This window comes from Pieris napi, chromosome 12 (assembly GCF_905475465.1).
Source record: "Pieris napi chromosome 12, ilPieNapi1.2, whole genome shotgun sequence".
Classification (NCBI taxonomy): Eukaryota; Metazoa; Arthropoda; class Insecta; order Lepidoptera; family Pieridae; genus Pieris; species Pieris napi.
The window spans coordinates 8,931,117-8,954,282 of NC_062245.1; the positions used below are offsets into that span (position 1 = coordinate 8,931,117).

Genomic DNA, 23,166 nt, shown 5'->3' on the forward strand with positions numbered 1-23,166 from the left:
TGCTATTAAGCAGTGATGCCAACTTGGGGGTTTCCCCCCTCAAATTTAGGGGTAATCAAGATATCCAGGTGGTTTTGGACGAACCCAAAGGCGGGTCGCCGGAGACTTGATAGCTCTCCGGATGCGATATCAGCAAAGAAGAAGGTACAAAAAAGAAGGTTTAACTCCATCCACAACTGGCATTCGAGTAAACGCAGATACCATTTGTGTTAAGTCGTATCTCCCCGCGTAATCAGAGTCAAGCCATTCGGCGTGATGTGCGTTAAAATGGCCAAGAATTACGATTTTAGCCATAGTTTTCAAGCCGAAAATCTCTTGCCATTTGGATGTGCTCGAGGAGTCGGTCAGTTTCAGCATTGTCCTTGTTGGACGTTGGACCTATAAAAGCACGCGTAGTTTCGCGGATAGTCATCGCAGTCCACACGTAGCACAGAGGATAGGTACGTCCGTTCCTTAGAGGCCTAGTTCCAACCAGAGGCGACAAGAGCAGACATTCTCTCTGACGTATACGCAAACTCCCGTCCGTGGCTCAAATGAATGTTCCAATTTGAACCCCCGGGTAGTCAGAAAGGGCAAGGCCGGCTTCGCAGTCTCTAAATGGTAGTGGACACGTGGATTTTGGAATTAAGCCCCCTAAATTATTTTTAATTGGTAATTAGGTAGTTGGCTACCTATTTTAAAATTCTCATTCGCCTAATCCGGATTAAATAGCCGATAGGTGCTTAGCAACGCTTTTTTTTTTGAAGTTATACTTCTTTGATGAGAGTGAAATTTTACGATGCGCGCGCACCGTTACACAAAATTATCAGTATGAAGTTAGTGGCGCATGTTGGCACGCACACCGCCTCTGTTCACTATGTAGTGCGTATTTATATTTATCCACAAGCTTTGAGTTTCTACATTTAAAACACGTGTTTTCATTATGTGCGAACTTTATATGTGCGTCTGAATTATAATCAGAAGTGATTTAATTTGAATATTTAAATCAATATTAATTAATATTAGAAAATAATAATAAATATACGTAATATTAATAAATATTTATTTATTTAATTTTTCAAATGTAAACTGAGCTTTATTGACTATAATGACTCCTTTTCCAATAATATTGATTATTTAATTGTAATTAATTATTTGCATGCAATCAAAAACTATTTTTAATTATGTCAAAGAAGTATAACTTCTTACGCGCGTACATAAGTTCACGCACCCTTTTTTTTTAATTAATCAGCCTCCTACCGAATATAACAAGATCTAAATAAGTAGCGTTCATTCTGTTGTATTCGCGAAGAATTCGAATGAGAGTTGCTTAAACTCATAGGTCTGTTGATTTTCAACCTTGTGGTATAGGTGACGACCATGTTAATATTCAACAGAATTACCTCTAACAAGAGGTCACCTTCTGTTCTGTATTTGACCATTTAACAGTTTGTATAAGAAATTAAGAACGTGACACCGGCTGGAAATCTCTGATCGTACAGTGACTTCATTTTAAATTTCCTAAGTCGCTGGTACACCTTTGAGAGAATTCTGTACTCATTGGTGCAATGTGTTGAGTAAATGATCTTTGAATACTTTCTATGCGTTGCGCATGGATCGCATGTAAGGGATTCCATATAATGCCACCATATTCACTATGACTGAGCACTAGAGCGTTAGGTACCTTTACAAAATTATTTTAGTTTTACAGGCTAACAATCTGTATTCCGTTTAATAAATCCGAGAGTTCGTAAGGATGTGCTGAGTGCTTTATTGAATTGAGATGCAAACATCAATTTTCTATCAATAATTACAACCAAGTCACGAATCCCCAGAACCTCTTTCAATGGCGCGCTCATACAATCAGTTATTTTTCTGGTGTATTTAATATGAAAGCACTTGCTTACATTGAGAATCATACCATTTAATAAGCACCAATCTTATCACAAGCTATTGTGAAGACATAACCTTAAAGCATGAATGGATTTTGTGTCAATCTATTTTATTCAAATCAAAACAAAATGTCTGTTATTTATTGTTTTAATACTATATCACTCTTGCTTCTACAATAAAACCAACATTTTTAAGGCCATGATCTCTTTGCAGTGTATCCTTCATATTTCTTCCGTGTTTTTAAACCAGAAACTATAGTTGAACTTTTTGGAAAAGCTGTTGCACCATTGAATAATGTATCTTTGTCTGAAAAAAAAACTCATTAAGAAACAAATTAAGTATTTAAATTGTGCAACTGGAAGGAAATACATAAGAAAAGGCAGTATGGTCAAGACCAGAGTGCCCAGTGCCCATACAGCATTGGGTAAAAAAAACATATTCCTTATGTCTATGGTATGTCTATGCAATTACTTGACCAGTTATAGTTAAGGTCGAGAACCTAATAATTAATGTAGGAACAATATTTATGTCTTATAACAATATATCATCCAGTAAGTTTTACAGATAAGATGAGAGAAGAGATTTCTTTTTCTTGAAATGGTTTCAAGAAACTCAATAGTAAATCGTGATCGTTAGAATGTGATTGGAACTATAATTACCTGGATGAAATCTAACATAGTCTTCTTGTACATGGAGATTTTTAGGCAGGTCCATCTTTTTGAGAGCATCAAATGGTGTTAAGACATTGACAGGTGTTTCATAAAACTCTTGCAAATCATCTGTTATCAGAAAATTATAAATTTATTTTATAAAAATTAAATATATGTATTGATATTTTTAACATATTTTATCTTAGGGTAAGTAGCTTTTAGGTTTTGAAGTAAAAACACACATACCTACTGTTTCAATAGTGTGTAGCAAAGAGTTTGGTACACCATGACCAGTTTCTTCAAAGCAGGACTTCAGAACTTTGTATTTGATTTCAAGAGAATCAAATTCTGATTTAGCATGGAGACCGTAATTAGAACAGATTTTATGAACTACATTTTCAATATCAACTGGTGGGTCCCAAGGTTTGTTGGGTCGAAGAAACCTTTAATAAGAAATAATAATTAAAATACCTATAACAAAATGAAAATTTAGCAATATTATGGTTAATTTGTTACCCTCTTGATGCAAGAGATTCAGCAGCTGCTTGTATTTTTTTGTCTATCTTTGGGAATTTCTTCTTTTTATGCCTTACTAATGTTAGCTGTCACAAGATAATCAGATATTAAATACATATTTATAATAGTGCCATTACACTCATAATACACAACATTATAACATAACGGTTTACTATTTACCTGGAAATTGGTCCGAGTAGCCGAGATAATTAAATTACGCAACATAATAGGTTAATATAGTAAACCAGTATCTAATTACTAGTTTTTATTTAATTGAACTTTGAAGTTGTGTTATTATTTTGAAATGCCTTAACTCTTAAGATATTTTTCTAACCTAACAAATTAGTCATTGGGAAATCTAAAATAAAGTCAGATTTATCAATTGTCAATTGACTGCTGACATATTTTTGATTTTTTAAATTATGACGTTCCGTTTCCTTAAAAATGCGTTCTAAAATAGGAAAAATATACCCTTATTTAAAATATTTGAATATAATATGAAAAAGTTACTATATGAACCAATTTTAAAATTTTACAGTTATTAATAAGAAGATATTTGATTAATATTGCGATATAATACCGTAGATAAGAATTGTAGATATTTCTGGACGAATATTCGATGTTTACTTTTTTTGTCGCTATGAGCGCTAGTGTCGGCTTGGGTTGTTGTTTCTCCATCCGCCATTTTCCAGTCGCCATTGAAAGGTGAAAACTTCACTAAATGTCGGTGATGATTTTAAGATTTTGAGTGGTTTCTTTTAGTTTGAACCTGTTTTTAGTGTTGTGATATGAAAATGAAGTGCCCTGGACTACCATGACGCACCAAAATCACCAAACAAACGGTGCTAGTCTCGAGGATTGCCACACAAACTTCTTCGCCTTGGTAAGTCACTTTTACATTGAGAAAGAAGTTGTAGGTATATTACTTTTCTTTTGAAATTATTACGTTTACAGATTAGTATTTATCGTAACGATATTGTTATGTATTATCGGTTTAGTGAAAGGAGTGAGTTGTACATAAAATCATCAATATTATTCACGTCAAGCAAACGGTCCAATTATCGTTAAGTGATGATGTTACTCAAAATTCACCTTAATTGCTATACGGCAATGAAATCGATCAAGTGTTTCAAAGACTTCGAATGGAAGAATACAAGCATAGTTAGTAAATGACGGTCGCATGTTAGTCATCCTGGCATCGTTCTTCGAGTTGAGGAGTCATGTCGTGTTGCTAACCCATAAAATATCACCGCAATCGGCGAGCGAGGCCATCAGAAGCCCCTAGCTCATAGAGGTCATTTTGAATTCACCTGGCCGTAACGCGGACCGTAATGCGTTCGCAAGACTAGTTTCGCCAGGTCGAGGAAATAACTTTCTTACACTTACATTCTTAGTGCTGCGTTCGTTCCGATACTGCGACTTAAATTATGATAGTGGGAATGTTTATGTCGAAGAACGGTACAGTCATTCATTATCGTGGTTTTGTAGTGTTGAGTCGCTTTGCGTAACGTTGATGTAGCTGTCGCGAATGTTATCAGGTTGTATTCTGTGGTGGATTAGCGGGTGTGCGTGCGGGCGGTGGGGCGGGCCGGGGTGTGGAGGTCGCTCCTCGCTCGTCCTCGGAGTCCGGAGCAGCCCGCCGCCCGGCGCCGCTTACACCTGACGCGTTGCTACATCTCGATGCTGCGGCGCGCGCCTGCACCCGTCTCCCTCCGCGTTGCCTATGAACCGGCGACACAACTTACTGATTTCTTGGCCTATCTTCTTAGTGCCTTATTTATACATAGTATGTTGACTCGATTTTTTTTGTCAAGCGATTATCTACCAAATATCAAACGCATCGGACGGTCGCGGGTCGGTGACGCATTGACTTACACTAGCCTGACATTGCGCCGGGTCAATACACTCGCCACTGTTGTAGATTACATTTTCGCTTTTTATTGTCATAAATCCATTTACAAGCTTTGAAAATTTAATATTGAAATATTATAAAATATAAAAAAAGGGTAAAAAAAGACCTGATTAAATATTTGTTAACTTAAAGAAGTAAATTTAAATAAATTTAAGTATTAATTATAAGTTATATAAAACAGACATATTTTTTTAAATCTTAAAAGCAAACGCGCTCTTGGCGCGGGTGTCTACATTCATTCACCCGTTCATAAATGGTCGGCTACAGCACTTTCCCATGCCACCACAACGATAACACGCGTAAAACTGCAATTTATATTAAATTAGCGACTGCGTCTTAACTCTCGTAAATTAATTATATTATTAATAATCTGCATGTTTATTATGTTTTTTGACCATGGTTACAAGATGCTCTGAATATTAAATACTATAAAATTAGGGAATTTATTCCCTGTCCCATTTCATGTTAGATACAGGCTGCCAAGCCTTAATATTTTAGTTTACCGGAGCCATTGCGGCGATATTGTTCATAGATAGTGGCCAACCTCCACTAAGTTATTCATGCTATAAGGCAACCTATTGCAATCTTGGTAGGTAGAGAGTAAATACTTTTTGCAACAAGTGTGATATTAAAATATAGGGTATTTCCAATATAAACTAGTTTGGTGTAAAGACAATTATAAATACATATGTAGTAAATTACTGACTTTTAATAAATTCAAACGTTCACTAATATGGACATCTTTGAAGTAAAACTTTGTATTTCTGCAAATTTAACTAAATCTTTATAAATACGCTCAATTTTTGTTTTGTGATTAAGGTCATAGTGACCAACAAATATGCCTCTTGAATGTACTACCTTAATGGAATCTTGAATTGCTGACGGAAAACTTGTTCCTTATGTAGACAAGGTAATTGTAAATGCCTGATTACTTAATGATTATAAATAAGCTTATTTTATTCCAATACAAGTTAAGTGTAAGTCTTTTAATTTGTATACACCGATACAATTTGTTTCTTGTAATTTAGGACTTAGGTGGATGAAATTAAATGTTAAAAGACTGACATAGATAATTTGCTTTTGAGAAGAATTTAAAAACTATCATAAAAACAAATCTTTAAAAGCAAAGTACTGTTCATATCTTTCTAAAGCAAGTGCACACAGGTTATATGACTATGTATAGTATTATATATAATATTTTGTAATAAATCCATGAACATAAAAACATTATTCTATCTCCAAACTAAACTTCCAAACGGATTCCTAAAATTTGAAAAAGCCTTAATATTGGGAGATATTTCTATTAGGAGAAAATCAAGTTTTTCGATAGGTATAATTTGAATACATATAGTACAGGATCCATCGCCCATTTTTGCACTTGATTACTATCAAGCTAATTTTCCGTGAGTAGCTTTATTTTGATGAGACGCCCAATAATTTCCGGTACGAAACTCTCGATTGTGGTAGCTAACAGAAGTAGCTAGGATAAAATATGTTGATTTGATGATTCTCAAATATTGATTACTAACTGTTTTTTTTTTGTTAAATCTCAAGACAATTATCTAAATTATTCGAAAAAATATATGTCCTACAAAATCTATGGTTTGATCAAAGAGTCCCCTCTTTCCGACATGTATCGATAACGAGGTCATCATAAATGATTACTAACCAGCTGATTTTTTTTTATTTACTTAGTTAATATTTATGTAATTTAACAGACATATTATCCTACAAATTGCGCGGTACGTTATCCCGGTCCTACGCTCAAAAGTAGTAGTACAGATCCATGATGTAAAAATAATTACTATCAAGCTGAATCTTCGTGAATAGCTTCGTTTCGATGAGTCGCCCAACAATTTCCTATGCGAAAATTCTCAATTATGGTAGCTAACAGAGGTAGCAATGAAACCAAAAACCCAGTATTAAAGATTTTGAACATAAAATCTGAGAGGTGAAGATGACACACAATATGACGTAATACGTAAAGAGAATAATCGTCCTTCAGATTTCTGCAAATTATTGAGGAGCAACAATTTTAAAGAAAAATTTGTAAAATTTTTAAATGAAGATTGGACAAGGGACGAATTTATTACTTTGATCACAGGAAAGACTATTAAACTTAATTATGATCAATGTTACACTTATGAGGTATCTAGTGAAAATAAAATAAAAAGAGTCATTGACTATAATTTCTCTTGTTATCATGAAGAAGCTGATACCAAAATAGTATACCACATTTGTCAATTTAATACTAACTATCGTGTGTGCGATGTTAGTAGCGAAGATTTATCAAATGAATCTGATGAAGATTAACTTCTTTATATATGAATACTACACAAATTTTTGTACCTAGATTACTAAAAAATAAAGTTATTTAAATTTTAAAAAAGATTTTTTCACTGTATGTTATTTGACAAATAGGAAAACGAAAAAATTACAATTCTTGTCGGACTAGTGATACATACCTGTTTTCTTGTAGGACGTTGTTTCATTTGGGCAGAGAACACACTAACCTATTATATGATATTTTTGTCCTACAGTTAGTAATGAGAAAAATGGTCTTGTGGTATTAACAATTTCTGAGCGTAGGACCGGGATAACGTACCGCGCAATTTGTAGGACAATATGTCTGTTAAATTACATAAATATTAACTAAGTAAATAAAAAAAAATCAGCTGGTTAGTAATCATTTATGATGACCTCGTTATCGATACATGTCGGAAAGAGGGGACTCTTCGATCAAACCATAGATTTTGTAGGACAAATATTTTTTCGAATAATTTAGATAATTGTCTTGAGATTTAACAAAAAAAAATTCAGTTAGTAAACAATATTTGAGAATCATCAAATCAACATATTTTATCCTAGCTACTTCTGTTAGCTACCACAATCGAGAGTTTCGTACAGGAAATTATTGGGCGTCTCATCAAAATAAAGCTACTCACGGAAAATTAGCTTGATAGTAATCAAGTGCAAAAATGGGCGATGGATCCTGTACTAATAGCCATACACCATAATAATGTGATTGTTGAGGAAACAGATTTGTATAACCTTGTTTATATTTTTATATTTAAGATTATTATACACTTCAATGTATTTAATTTAAATTACATTATCACTCTTTATTGTAGCACTCTTTTAACATGGGTTGCCTGAAAGTAATTGCTAAGCGATTAGGCCTCTTATGGCACTGGACCTTTAGATTTATTACTGATTTTATGATGGTTGCTTAGGTATATGTAAAGAGATAAATTTAAAATACATTTTAACAAAATGATGAGAAGATCATTGTTTAAAACATATAAACTTATTGGTCTCTGTGCGCGACTGATAAGGTTGATGATAATTATTCAAATGGTTGCGGTAATTGTATCTAAGACTAAGCAGTTGAATCAAAACTGTATGGCAACTGTGTTCTACTTCTTATTAATAAATAGTTTTATACCAAATTTATTTTTAATTGTCTGATATTAAGTTACTGTGTCAAGACTGAGATATATTAGTTTTACCTAACAATGAGTATTTTATCACTGTTTATCAGAACTACCTAGTAGCTTCTCTGACGTTAAACCATAAAATTAACTAACTGATAACAAAATAGACATGTGAAATAGATTATCTTACATGTTGTGAAAATGTTTTTACAGAATTATTCATAAGGAATTTTTATTTTATAGAAATAAATATATTTTAAGTAATGTTTTTTTCAAAAAGTACTTATATCATGTTCCATACATAATATGCCTTATTGTAAAAAGTAAACTAACAGTGACTTGTAAATTGAAAGCTGCTAAAGCTCAAAAGTTCAAAAGGAATTTAGCAAATTACGATTTGCAAACAGTTCCTAATCAAAGCGATAGTGATGTTATCATCGTGTCTTTGATCCCGAGTTGTTAGTAACATGAATAGTTTTGTTATCTATGTCCAATGATTTCAATAACACCTAGCATTAAAACCATTATTATTCGTTTAGAATTGGAATTTAATCTTAATCCCGTGAAACCCTTATAAACATAGAACTTATTAACTTTGAACGTATTTTCTAATGCCCCTTATTCATAGACAAAAAATAAGTCTAATGGCACTATTTAAACAAAAATACTCATATTTTGTTTTTCATGACAGCATAAATACAATGATTTAATTAATAAAAAATACTTATTTTAAACAGTGGTTATTCTACTAGGACGCATTTTTTGTTAATGTAACTAATTTAGTTGATTTACGATTATCACAATCTTACATCAAAGCAGTTTAATTCTTGCAAACCACTTTTTCTATTTGCTTTGAAGGATCGCAAAAGTACTCGTTTCACTCAGTTAGGACCGTCCTTCACCTACATTCTGTCCTCGCGCTTTCATAACAAACTTATTGTAAGCATTTCTGGATCAAAGTGAAACTTTCTCGAAGCTTGGAAAGCTTGGGGTGCATATGTTCATAGTATTGCTTGTGTAACATTGTACCATTGAAGTATGATTGTGTTATTATCTATATTAAAGAACGTGAAATATGTAAATTCAAAATATTATTTTGCGTTGGCTTTTTAAATACAGTAAACCCCCTTACAACACATTTTCACTATACGCGAGGGTTCAGTCTCTTGTATAACACGGTTATTCCCGCATTTAACGCTGGGATTTCACACGTTATATTTCTGTACTGTGACATTAAGAATTATTTGTACTTTCACTTTTTCGTTCATAACATAGTATTTTCATAATATACTATAATTCCCACTTAACGAGAAAAGTTAAACGCGAATCATTTGTAAATAACGCGTTATATGGGGTCATACAAGCGCGTTATGCGAGAAGACTCCTACAACGTTAACTATAACACGGAACCAATCTACCGTGTTGTAGGAGGGATTACTGTACCTTATAATATCGCTATTTCTTGACTTATTCTCGTTGGTTTAAAATATCTTATTAACCTTTCCCATACTTTTATTTAATAACCATTCAACTTTCGAAGCGTACAAAGATGCATTACACATATTATGTCATGTCCTTGACCTGGTATTGGTACTTTCAGGTCAAGGTATAAGGATATCAAAGTGCCAATCATAAGTGCCTTACATACATTATCCTCAAAAAACCGTATAACCATCGTGATTTGCATAATGCTAAGATGTTTTAACAAAAAGCTTTGCCTTTCGAAACAATTGTATTTCTTTTACAGACAAGCCATGATCGTATTATAAATGGTTTTGTTATTTGTAGCGTCAATTCGCAACCAAGTTTTCCTTCTAGATTGACGTATTTATTTATGGTAGATTGCATTATATTGCACTTCGTCTACCGGAAATGCGTATTTTTTAGTAATATCAAATCTAAGTTAATCGACGGGCGAAGGTTATTGTTAAATTTGCTATTAGCAAAATTTACTTTTCATATTTGTAATTATAAACATCCGTTAGTTAAGGAGTGGTTTAAGGGTTGTACCTACTCAGTAGATTAGTAGCGAGAGTGCAAATGAGAACGCTGTATGTGGGTCAAGATAACTGAGGAGCCCTGCGTCGATACAATGTTATTATTGCTCTTGATTTTATATCAACAACGTGTGATGATCTTGAAACAGTTTTTACAGATGAACAACGCCCGCTGTATATATGCAAAACAAAACTTCTTATATTGGTTTCGTTTACATTTTATCCTTATGCTTGTGACTTCCTATTATTAGGTAGTATGTATAATATATAGTTTTCTGGCAGTAATCATAATGCAACTCTCTTTGGTATTTACAGTTTCACTTAGACTTACTATAGTATCGTTAATATTTATCCTTGCTGCATAGATTATATTTTATTAGAGCACGCGTGTAAGGTATTTCGAAAAAGTGATTCTGTTAAGCTGTTTTTGTGATCTTGTTTCCTTTTACTAAAATAACCTAATTTTAATATTTATTATTACAATTATTATAAAGTTTTACGTGAAGTACATAACTGGTAGTAATTTATACGAAAACGCACTGTTTTAAATGCGGTTTAGCCTCGAAGTTGTTTTGTAAATAAATGTCACAAAGCTTGGCATGACTTCGCGTCTCACAAGAAAGTGAGCGCTCAATCTTTCTCATCTACACAAAACACAAAGCAATGAATACAATTTTTAAATACTAAAGAAAATCAAAAGTAATAAAATGCAAATAATTTTACAACATAATTACACGTATGCATCATCTGTAATTGAAAATTAAGCATTTAGATTGATTTAAGTGGTTTGCTAGTAACAATTAGTGCCTCCTGTTATTGTTGTGTTTAAAACGCTTAGTTTAAACTACTGTAGTGTTTATCTCGTCTATGTAAATAGGTATGTTAAGTACATAATTATCTTTGTATTGTTCACCTTGGCCCTTCATTTTGGCCATCAGCTCACGGAAAACCAGTTTTCTCTTAACTCCTGTTATTGTACTGTAAACATGTAATAAAATAGTTATGTATAATACATATTATTACAATATATTTTTGTATTAAATTCAATTTAGTAGACACTCTTGTGTCAGTTATCGTCCATGCCCACAATGTATTATATTATTAACTTTGCTGATGCTCCTGTCAGCGGCTATGTATAGTAGAATGTGTAGGTATCTTTCAGAAAGTTTACTTTTAGTTTACTTACATGTATCTAATTCAGCAGTCTTAAGTGCAAGCGTTCTTCTTCTAAGTTCACTTTTCTATTTGATTAGCGGAATGATTTTTAATTATTTAGTTTTTATTAACATTGCATCATAAAGTTATTAAATCAATCCAACATTATTGAAATAAAAATGCTATTTATATTAGTGTTGTGTGTCTAAGTGTTGAATATCTGTGATTGTCCCTGTACATAACAATACAATTTATATAAGAAATTCTTCACAAGTACTGTAACTGGGTTAACGTAACGTAAGATTGTCAGTGGTGCAATATCGTATAATGTATATACAAAGGGCCTTCGTTGAAAGTAGGTACCTATCAGTGTGTTACCGAAATTATATCAGGAAATAATACTTTCACTTTGCCGTCTTGACTTTGTTAGTCCAGTTCCGCATTAATTAAACCGATTAAATTCAATCAAAATTAAAAATTTTGGATATCTGAGTGCCGTGTATTGGTTTTTCTGGTTTGGAGAGGACGAATATTTAGTAAAAATCCATATGAACTTCATGAACCTATAATACAGACCACTTAGCTACTTATGGATTTCTAAAAAATCTATACTGCTGTTCTTAGAGAATTAACCATCTCTGTACAAAATCACTTGTACACAGAATAGGTGACACCTAATCAAGATATTTTACAATGGACACAATTTTTTTTTATCACATTGGAACGGGTTTTCTCGTATAGAAATCATTATTTTGGTTAAAACAAACACGACTCGGAAAAACTCTACGCCATGACAGACAATGCAACTTGTCGATAAAACAGAGCAAGCGCCAACTAGCGACCCAGACTGTTTTACCGACGTTTGAACAGATATTCAGGGTGTCGGTTTTTTGTGACGGGGTGTGCGCGCGCATCGTAAAAATATAATCTCATCATTTTTCCCTAACGCGCCAAAAAGAAGTATAACTTCAAAAATAATAATTCAATTTTCCATTTTAGTATAAAGTTATCAGGATTATTTTGCTCTAACCTCATGAAGCAGTAGTGCCGTTGAGCGCGGATGATTGCATAAATTACTGCGTATTACTCGTTCTTGACGAGCAGCGTCGTTGTTTAACTGACTTGACTATTAAGATTTATGATCTTGTAATCCCAAGTCATTTCTCACATTACACGATTTTTGCTACCTGAAATTTTGAAATAGTTACTTATTTAGGAGCGTAATAAACTAAAATTAAATCATAAAATTTCGAAAACTTGGCAATTAAAACGAGTGTCCGAGAGTTTATTGCCAGTTCTTCTCTTCCGTTCTACGCCCTTGATTTGAGAACTGGCAGTAAATGTAAAATTAGAAGCAATTAATATATATATATTATTTTTGACGTTCATAAGTGTACATTGTGTTACCTATGGCTATGTTCAGATGGCAAAAACTTGACGCGCGTTTTCAAATCGCGCGACTAGACATTGTGGTATTTTCATACAACTGTTCACATGAGCGCGCGTTAACGCGCGTTGACGCGCGTCAACGCGGCGCTAAGAGAAAAAGTCTCTAGACGCAGGTGATCGCGCGTTGACGCGCGCTTTTATATTAATGTAATGTCCGTTTGCTGTTCAGATGAGCGCGCGCTTTCATCGCGATCGCATGTAATTTTGTTAATTTTCGTAATTATATTTTGTTCTCGCATTTAAAATGAGTGAAATTGAAGATATTGACATCGACTTACTAATCGATGAAGTAGAAAAAAGGCCAGCTCGTTGGAATATAGCAAATTTGTATAAAAAATATAATGTAATTTGTTTTTTTTTTTCAAAATTGGATGAACCCAATGTGTACGTTTTCTTTTTCTATATTTTTCTTTATAATATAACCACAAAATAATAGCCTCTTCCACGTCCGTTTTCTACGTTCTACCGAACTAGACTGACGAGTACTCTCGCAACGCGCGTTAGCGCTCATCATCTGAACGCTCTTCAAATTTGATCGCGCGTTGACGCGCGTTAACGCGCGTTACATGTGAACATAGCCTTAATGAATAAATGATTTTCATTTGTTTTGATGCATTTTTCGAGTAAAATAAGGTAAATTATCACAATTCCGGTTGTAAAAAAGGTTGTTTGTGTTCTCACAGCCCTCTCTGTTCCGGGTTGAGTGGTGTTGATGTGTATATTATGTTATTGAAAGAGAACTACAAGTATCGGGAATTTCCAATTTAAACTCCACGGAACTTCAACTGGCACCTTTGACCTTCATAATGAACTTTGGTTATTGAACGACGACGCATCCAGAGGTTTATTTATATTCATGATCTAATATTCAATTAGTCCTTATGTCATTGTATTTAGCGGAACAAATCTGTAATGAATTCTAAGTTTATTCAAATGAATACAGCCTTCGATACGCTTTACATCCAGTCGCCTCCAAAGTACTTGCCGTGTGCCACTTACTAAACAGTGCATAAAACAAGATTTCGTGTTACCATTGAACCGGCAGTAACTATACCCTTATTATTTACAATTCACAAAACGTATAGAAAATATATTTAATTTTGACCTAAAAGGGTATATGTAATTATTTGTATGTAAGTTTAATACAAGAAATACAATTCAGATCGTGACAGTTTCACACCTTGTTTAATGCTTATTGCCCAAATATACTTAATGTACATTTTTATGTAAAAGCTTTGTTACTATGCAATGACATTTTTATGTAAAATAAAATATAACCTACATTATTGTAAAAGCACTCAAAAAAGCATTGTTTAAAATGATCACGATGCTTTACGGTAGGTAGGCGGTAGTGCTCGGCTTGTACGATATTATAAGCTTTCAAGTTCCTCTTTTGTATTCATGTAAGCACGGCTTGCGCACGGTGTCCGCTCTCCGCATTATTTTGTCGCAGTAGCTTTACAAGAAACATGGCGTTGTAATATTTGAAACAGCGTGCTACATCAGACACTAAATCTTATTGAATTGCATATAAAAAACCTTTTTTATCTTCGTTTTACGCTTATATGATTGTTTGTAGCTTGTCTTCAGCCAAGCTATTTTAATAAGAATAATAGCTATTATAATATCATCTTTTTTAAATATTCATTAGTTGAAACTTGTTGCAAACATCGTACGTTTAGCGAAGTGGTAGAATCCATAACAAACTGATTAATAAACATCGAAATTATTATGTTCGATGTTCTCGATACATAACGTATTTTATTACACCAATAAAAGCCATAAACCGGCAAGCCTTATACCCTTACGTAATAGCCGTCCCAAAAAACTGGGGCAAATGCTCAAAATTCTAGATGTACAGTGGATCGAGGTTCGTTGACCGCACGCGGATACCTTTACCGTTAGCTGGGTAGTGCACTCGCCGCCTCATCTACCTGCGCCCTGCATATGCACCCTTCATGCTTGCACCCCGTTCTCATATTTTTTGTTTCCATTTCCATTCGCCTTCAGCAAAGAGAAATGAAAAAATCTTATCTTACATCACGAGTATGTATGAGGCGTTCCTTCACGTTCCTTTAATTGGTAGCTTTGATGTTGATGTTCCGCTGTTTTTTACAATAAAACATTTCGTATTGGTCAATTATAATTAAGATATGATATGGTTTGAGTACATTTAGCATATAATATTTGCCTAATATGAATAGTATTTTTGTAAATAATAAAAAGCATATTTAGGGATAGAATTTTTTTAAATATATATGCATTTTGGTTTTCAAACAGTTCTACTGGGTTAATTATCAAGAAAGACAGTTGTTCGTCTTTGATTTCACCGCAGTTCAGCGACCCCACCACGAAACGATTACCAACTTATTAATTCTACGCGATTACGACATTGCGAATGCGTGCGAACAATGGAGTGATCACAATTCACAATGTAACAAGACATACCTAATCGAAATATTTATTAATGAGCTTTGTTTGGAGAGTACTTTTGGGGAAGTTAATTGTAGTTTTAAGGGTTATTACAATGATTACACGGTAGTTACATTTATTATAAGTAACAGAATACGTTAAAAAAAATAAAGTTAAATTTTTATAAGGCTCGTATACAATACGGTCTATAAATATTGTTGTTGATGTTAGGTCGATGTAATGCGATTCATAATAGTATTGTTGAAGGATCGGCAAGTCTGCCGATTGTATGCGCCCGCGCAGCGCGCTTGACCTCACCGATTCGCGGCGCGTGCCTCATAGCGCGCTCAACGCATAGCAATTTCAATTTATACTCCTATTGTACTTGTCTTAAGTTTGATTCAAATCTAAAAAAAATTAAGCGATATGTAAAATGTTAATAAAAAGTAAAAACAATGTAAACAATTTACCAGCTTTCACGTTTGTTGTTGATAAATCGATTTGTTTCCAATAAATCGATAATACGTCATAATCATGGATTCTTTTAAAGCAATAATATAATCTGACAGCGTTAAGTATCTTCAGGTCAGAGGTAATTGTTTTATCATCTTAACATTGCAGATAACCGGAGTTGATACACAACTCATTGTGGTACCGCATTATTCGTCTCGCTCGCACACGTTTTTGTTGAGACTAAAATCTGAGAAGGAAATAACGGTAATTGGTTCGTTGTCGCCACCCACACTACCCCATTGTGCTTTTAGATGTCGAAAGAATGTTCATAGGTAACCCTAAACTCTTAAGTCAAATTTTTATTCCGATTTCAATAAATTTACGAGGCCGTGAAATAAAGATCTTGGTTTTCGTATATTTCCCATTAATGGTTGTCACTTTTGTAAAGGTGGGAACTGACCAACGTTACGAGGTGTAATGTAACATGTAATGTAATGTTACACAGCGAGTATTCCGTGCAGTCAGTACGTCGTGTTACGGGGAAAAACAACGTAACACGACGTACTGACTGCACGAATGCTCGCTGTACAACATTACATTACATGTTACATTACACTTCGTAACATTGGTCAGTTCCCACCTTAATAATAAACTAAAAACTGCTCGAAAGTTGCTTTGCTTTCTAAATTCGTGAATTGAATTTCGTGTCTACCAAAAATTATAATCTAAAGGCCATAACGCCGTTTAGCACGTAGTAATAAAATACGTGAAGTGAAGACATACCGAATTGGTCTTTATTTTTTCATTTGTGAAGTCTTATATTGCTTGATGTTAGGGGAGGTGTAATTGCTAGTGAAATGCAACATGCTGCACATAATGATGATCGCGGAAGTGCTCGACATACGGTGCTTATGTCACGCACTATGTCGCTGTTCCAGATTGTATATGCTTGTGACGTAGATTTTTTTTTCTTGTTTAGTTCTCGATTTAAATCTTTTTGTTGATTGAAATATTTTTTCGTTGTTTTACTATGAACTTTAAAACACAATTTACGTAAATTTAATTGCGACAAATGATTCGTTCGGTGATGTTTAGTGGTTAAGGTCATCTGGCTTTGTTTGTTCGGAAATATTAATTTATTTATGAAGCTCTTATTCTTTCTACGTAGTTTTGTATAATATAATGCCTGAAAACAAATAACATGGTTGCAGTTTTGACATACTTTTACTTTAAAGAAATTATACGGTGTCTAATATAAATAAAGTAATTCGTGTCATCAGTGTTGTCCCTGAATACGGGTGACGTCACAAAACAAAAATGCAGTAAAGGAAGTGCATGGCCGGGGCGCACGCGCATCTTGCCGTCACATCACCTCGATTGTTTACCCCGCAACTAACGTAACCGGCACCGGTGCGAGGTTGCCGCACCGCGTCTCGGTCGCCTCCTCTCACTTTCGCGATGTCCCTACTCGCTCGGACTGATACATCTGTCTCCCTCGTGTCTAGCGGTGTTCGACTTTTTTGGCTGTGCAGTTTTGCCGTTCATGGTTACGGAATGTAGGGTATTTTTGCTACATTAAAAGGCATTTTAACTAGACATTTTATTTCTATAAAATAGAAATTTACAATAACTTCCGCGGACAGACGCTGTGAGGTCAGTAGATCGCACCAATTCATTTTAAATTTAAATCACCTCACTTGACAAGATAAACTTATGCTGAAGCTCGGGCTTTGGCGGATATGCCTCTTAATATCCGCCTCATTTCCTTCTTCAAGAATACATCCTCATTCTTAGTAATTTTAGACTATTGTTCCACTAGATCTTTGTGATCAGGGAATATTCATTGATTATTGTTATCATTTATTTATTTCGTACTTGTTACATTTTACAAGGATTTTAGCAAACACCCGTCGATCACCGAATCATTCGTTGATCGAATTTTTAATACTTAGATCCGTGTTTCGGTGAAGACGCGTGATCGCGTCACACAATAGAAAGTGAAGCAGAGCAAGCGGGCGCATCGGGCGTTAGAAAGCGGCCTCCGCGTCTACCGGAGCGAACTCGAATTCTTTCTCACCCTACCACTTGATACTTATATAAGTTAATTTATCTTTAGCCCAATCTAAATATTGTCGAATATAATTCTTAGATAATGAGGCCCAAGTATATTTTATGAGCAAAAATATCAAGAATTTGTAGTAGGTATATTGTCTATATCTGATTCGTGAATCATAATTCTTTTAATATTTCCCCGACTGTACGTAATGGTCTGTGGTTTATAATTCAGTCTATTTAACCAAGAGATTACCAGTATACCATAAGTCGAGCACTTGAAGGAGTCGCCTTATCGCAGCCGATGCGACCCCACGCGCGTCTGCCAGGTGTACTTAGGGCCCCTTCCGCCGCAGATGCCAGCGGAATTTAGTACAATGACCTTAGGATTATGGGTTTTAAACAACTACGCGGTTTTAGACCGCAGCTCTATGCGCTTTAATTTTCATTAGAAGTAGGTACTCGAAATATTGTAGAAATGCGAACTAACAAGTTACGGGTGGCAACGCACTCGCGAGCCCATGAGCGTTGGCATCAGATGAGCCTTCTGCCAGTTTTCCCCTGATTTATATATATTATATTTAAAAACGCATTAATTAAAATTTCCTAACAATGAAAATATATTAGATGAGTAATAAATAGGTAGAAATGATTTAGTTAAAGTTAGTGTGGGTTTTTATTTAATTTATGAGTAAATATTGGTTAGTCTGTCGTATTATTTACTTATAATCTAATAATAACTAATCAACAAAGCTTTTTACTAATCAACAAAGCTTTTTATAAATTTGAGGACTACTTAAATGATCCTAATCCTTGGGATTGAATTGCTCCAGTTCAAACAATTTGTATGACAATACCTGGCGATTAAAAAGAGTGGCGGAAAGTTTCTTGCCAGTTCTTCGTACCCGCTCTACGCCCTTGACTTGCGAACTGGTAGTAAATGTAAATTTAACTTGACGATTCAAAAGTGTACTTGGTTACCCACTTGAATAAAGATATTTTGAGTTTGAGAGTTTGAGTTTGAGTATATCTTAGGCATGCAGTATAAGCATATTACCGGATTGCATAGCGAACCGACCCACATCACCTTCTAATAGCAAGCGGTTGACAGGTTGTTAACTTATGAGTTACATCACTTTGCAAATTAACTCGAAGCTTGCACATCAACTGTATTCTGTTGACCTAAAGTTAACATTGCAAAGGTCACATTTAGACGTTCACCGTTTCATTATGCCCATATAACAATGAACCGCGTTGAATTCTATATTTTATTTTACTATATTTTAGAGTGTCAGAATCAAGTTACAAGGCCACAGTAAAGGAACAAAAAGATACTTTAATCACTGATTTGTATACATGCAGAATTAACCATGCCCCACGATTATACGTTTTATGTTCTTGTATGGAAATTATAACACAAACAATACATGTTTTAAACACGTTGGTTATTGTTTAATTTATTAATCTCTTCACGACTCGTTAACGCAATTCAACCAGGTATTTTAGCTTTGTTATGTGGAGAATTTAAGACGTCTAGACTTGTAGGGTCAGTTTCGGAATGTTAACCGAAAACGTTGTATTTAGTGCCTTATTATTATGTAAATACACTCGATCGCTGTTCGCTAAAACAATGTCGGCACCTACGATTGTTAGTATTATAAAAAAATATTTGATCCGGTGTTAATTTTGGTATTTTAGTACGTAACGTAGCGATGTAGGAGAATTTGCGGCATATTATTTAGAAATAGTACATATTGTATAAGAAATTAGATATCGTCTGTTTTAATTCTGTCATGTTTTCTTTCAGACGGAACTTCACGGCATAAAATGGCGTAAGCTAGTATGGGGCGAGACAAGCGGCGGCGGCGAGACCGAAGATGGGGCGGCACCTCTGGCCGATCCTGTGATCAGCAGCTATGCGCGGTGTCTTGCTGGAGACATACTGTGCGTATGGCGACGTGTGCCGGCCCCGCAACCACTCGACTTAGATATGAGTACGCCAGCGCCAGCGCCGCCGCCGCTTTCCCTGCGAGCCTCCAAGGAACTTTGGATTTTCTGGTACGGCGAGGAGCCCGACCTCACCGGACTCGTCGCTTCCGAACTGCTGGAGAGTCGTAAGTTCTTTTAAATTTATATACCACGAAAATATCTCAGTAGCAGAGCCATAAAGCTGGTTTTGTTTATTCGCAAAAAGAATTATCGACTTATGACTAAGTACTCTCAAAGTATCGTTAAAAACACAGATAACATTCTAAACCTATGAAATCGTCATTAAATATAATTTATATTTAAAAAAAGTGGAGACTAAATATAATCAATCTAATAACAATAGTTGTGACATAACATTATCGCGCGCCGAAAATAATCATTGTAGTGTCATGATAACGATAATATTCCACTATAATACCGATAAACGTTGAAGTTGATTGCTGAAAGCGCTTGATAGCTGCCTCTGTTGGACAGATAATCACCGCTTTATAGATTAATGGCTGTAACAGCTCGTTTAACAAAACCCCGGGATGTTGTATCATTCGCGATAATAAGGCTAAAGATTAAGATCGTGAAGTGATCCTCCGATCGCGACAAACTTGGTAAGAGATTAAGTTGAATCATTACGTTAATCTGTTACAAAATCTTAAACACTATACCTATTATAACCTACATATTTCATTACATTTTTTTAAATTACGGTCTCTCTCTCCCAAATGTTTGATATTAGTTGATGTCGCCATACTACACATTATTCTATATAACCTATGGATACTTGATACACGTAAAAGGTGGCAAATAGTCGTAGCCTGTCTCACATTATTACAGCAGAGAGAAACTTAATTGTTATTGAGAAATAAAATAATAATTGTAGACACGATATATTGTACTGATAACTGGCATTTAGGAACAATTGACCGCGAAACTTTCTTACAAAATAAGTTTTAGATTTGACACCATTATGCGAATTCCTTCGACGCCATAACTAATACTACAATTAGAAATTAAATACGCTTTCACAAATTCAACACAAAACAAATATGTATAAAAAGGCCTAAGTTTTAATTCCTAACTTAGGAAGGAAGGCAGGAAAAGTTTTGTTTAAATATTTGTTTCACTCGAATCTGTTTATTCAAATAATATCGGTTGTACAGTATTTGAGTGCAAGTTCACCCGACTGCAACGTGGTCTTAAAATAGAATCTGACATAAATCTACATAAACGGTTTGTATTTTTGTCACTGTCATCGCTCCTCTCGCCCTCAATTCCGCGCTGTATTGTCTTTGACTTATTTATTGATATTATCATTACATAAAATATAATTTATATCCTATGTCAAACGGTATCAACTCGATTATGTCAAATTGTATCGGGAAGTTGTTAGCGGTGTTTCTGTTGCGTAATATCGCACCTAGGCGCGAAGTGGGCGTAACGTTACGCGTGCGCGCTACTAGTCACCAAGTGCACCGTCGTAAAGGGCAATATCGAAAATGTGATCGATTTCGTTTCTATTTACCGAAAGTACTGAAACCTGAAAATGTATTTATTTTTATGGCGCTTTTAAGATTGTTTCACCATTAAAATTACAACGGTACTGAAACTAAACTGTGTTTTCGAATATAAATCTCTCGTTCACCTACTTTCTGCTTATATGACGAGATAAGGTGCGTAAACCGTTACTATGAATATTGTTTTTTATAAGATTTTTCATAACAACTAGCAAAGTTCAAATTTAGTCCAAATCTTACTATTTTTGATCCTTATTAGTTTTAATACTGATCTGAAGAAATTTAATCGTAAATTCAGTGATAATTGCTTCATAAACTTGGACGGAAAATGGCTGCATTCGATCGAAGGTCGCCGCCGGTTCAACTGCGAACGGAAATAACCGTACCTACAGCAATTTCCCGTCCTGTAGAAGCTACCAGAACTGGACACAAGGCTATTTAAACTTGATAAATACTCGCCACATTATATAAATTGCATAGACGTCTAACAATATTATGTTATCTGGTTATAAAGCTTTCAAACAATGAAACTTTAGTAATGTGAACAGCCTTACGCCGATGGCTCCCGGCAGTGGCATGACTATACCATCTGGGGCCCGTGGCAAATTCTTTTGATGGGGCCCTATCAGTAAAAATCGTCACGCGTACTCAGTTTAATTTTGATAAACTTCGAGATTTTCAGCGTACTTAATTACACGTTGTACCTATATGTCCCACTAATGGCCATAGGCCTCCTCCCTTAGGCGAGAGGGAATGGTCTGTAGTCCCCACGCTAGCCCAATGCGTATTGGAGACTTCACATTCATCCATAGAACATAATATCTCTTGGGCAGGGCCCTCTTGTGTCGGGGGCCCGTGGCATTTTGCCAGCCCTGCCTCCCTATTGTTACGCCACTGGCTCCTGGTAACAATTTGCGAGGAATCTGTCCGAGCCGGCTCTCTACGTGAGCCTATTTGCTCGGAGATTAACAGCTGACCCGGTGGACGCGACAAGGGATAATCGGTTTATGCCATCCCGAGTAGATGGTGTAGAGAGCAGGAAGCGTAAAGTTATTCGACATATAAAACTTAGAATGTGCGAGAATTTCTAACAATGGTAGTGTACTTTGGATCATGTTATGTTGTATCTCGTTAACTCATTAATTCATGAAGTGGTAAATGAATCATTTATATGATCAATGTTGTACATATTGATTATGCTTGGAACAGATGAATCTTAGATTACTAATTTTAATTGATAAATATGCAATAATACCTGTAAATGTTTTTATAGCAAGCATATAGCTTAATAGAATCTGAGTGAAAATTAAATTGTTTAGATGGATTATAATCCATGATGTTATGTTGGGACATGATAGGAAATTCAATAGACGTAGGGAATAGAAGGGATGAGGGCGGTAAATGTCAAACGCCCCGAAGAGTGTTTAACCTTTGTCATACAATAAAATGACTGTAATAGAATTCATCGATACGAATCAAGCACGATTTTATTCTCACTTCCAATACCAGCATCAAAATCGAAAATATTTCTAAGAGAATCAGAAGTTGTTCCCTTCCTAATTCCGTCTTCAAAAAGTACTTTTTACTATTTAGACGCAAGACTCTATCGTTAACCTCTCACTTTATAAATTGTGTTACAATTCGTAATTTCTATCCGTTTAACCTTTAAATTCTCTGTGACCGCTTAACAATTAGGGGTTCGCCCATATCTCGGCACCTGGTAACCGGCGCGCGTCGGGGGAGGATCGTTTGTGGGGTGGCGTGTTC

General features: G+C 34.9%; 2 protein-coding genes across 3 annotated transcripts in view; one reads left to right on the top strand and one right to left on the bottom strand.

Annotated features, from left to right (window-relative positions):
- Positions 1–2,003: 2,003 nt before the first annotated feature.
- Positions 2,004–3,408, bottom strand: LOC125054298 (39S ribosomal protein L50, mitochondrial). Its single transcript, XM_047656086.1, has 5 exons — positions 3,219–3,408; positions 3,039–3,124; positions 2,769–2,965; positions 2,532–2,651; positions 2,004–2,178 (listed from the first exon to the last, which is right to left on the bottom strand). The coding sequence occupies exons 1-5, from the start codon at positions 3,261–3,263 to the stop codon at positions 2,063–2,065; spliced, it is 564 nt and encodes a 187-aa protein (XP_047512042.1). The 5' UTR covers positions 3,264–3,408; the 3' UTR covers positions 2,004–2,062.
- Positions 3,409–3,699: 291 nt separating this feature from the next.
- Positions 3,700–23,166, top strand: part of LOC125054296 (mediator of RNA polymerase II transcription subunit 13) — a 45,575-nt gene continuing 26,108 nt past the window's right edge. The window contains exons 1-2 of one of the 2 annotated variants that reach the window (XM_047656085.1): positions 3,700–3,921; positions 19,710–20,016. In XM_047656085.1, coding sequence (XP_047512041.1) covers positions 3,853–3,921; positions 19,710–20,016 — 376 coding nt within the window. In that variant the 5' untranslated portion in view covers positions 3,700–3,852. The remainder of the gene's footprint in view (positions 3,922–19,709; positions 20,017–23,166) is intronic. The other variant, XM_047656084.1, reaches the window with a different exon arrangement.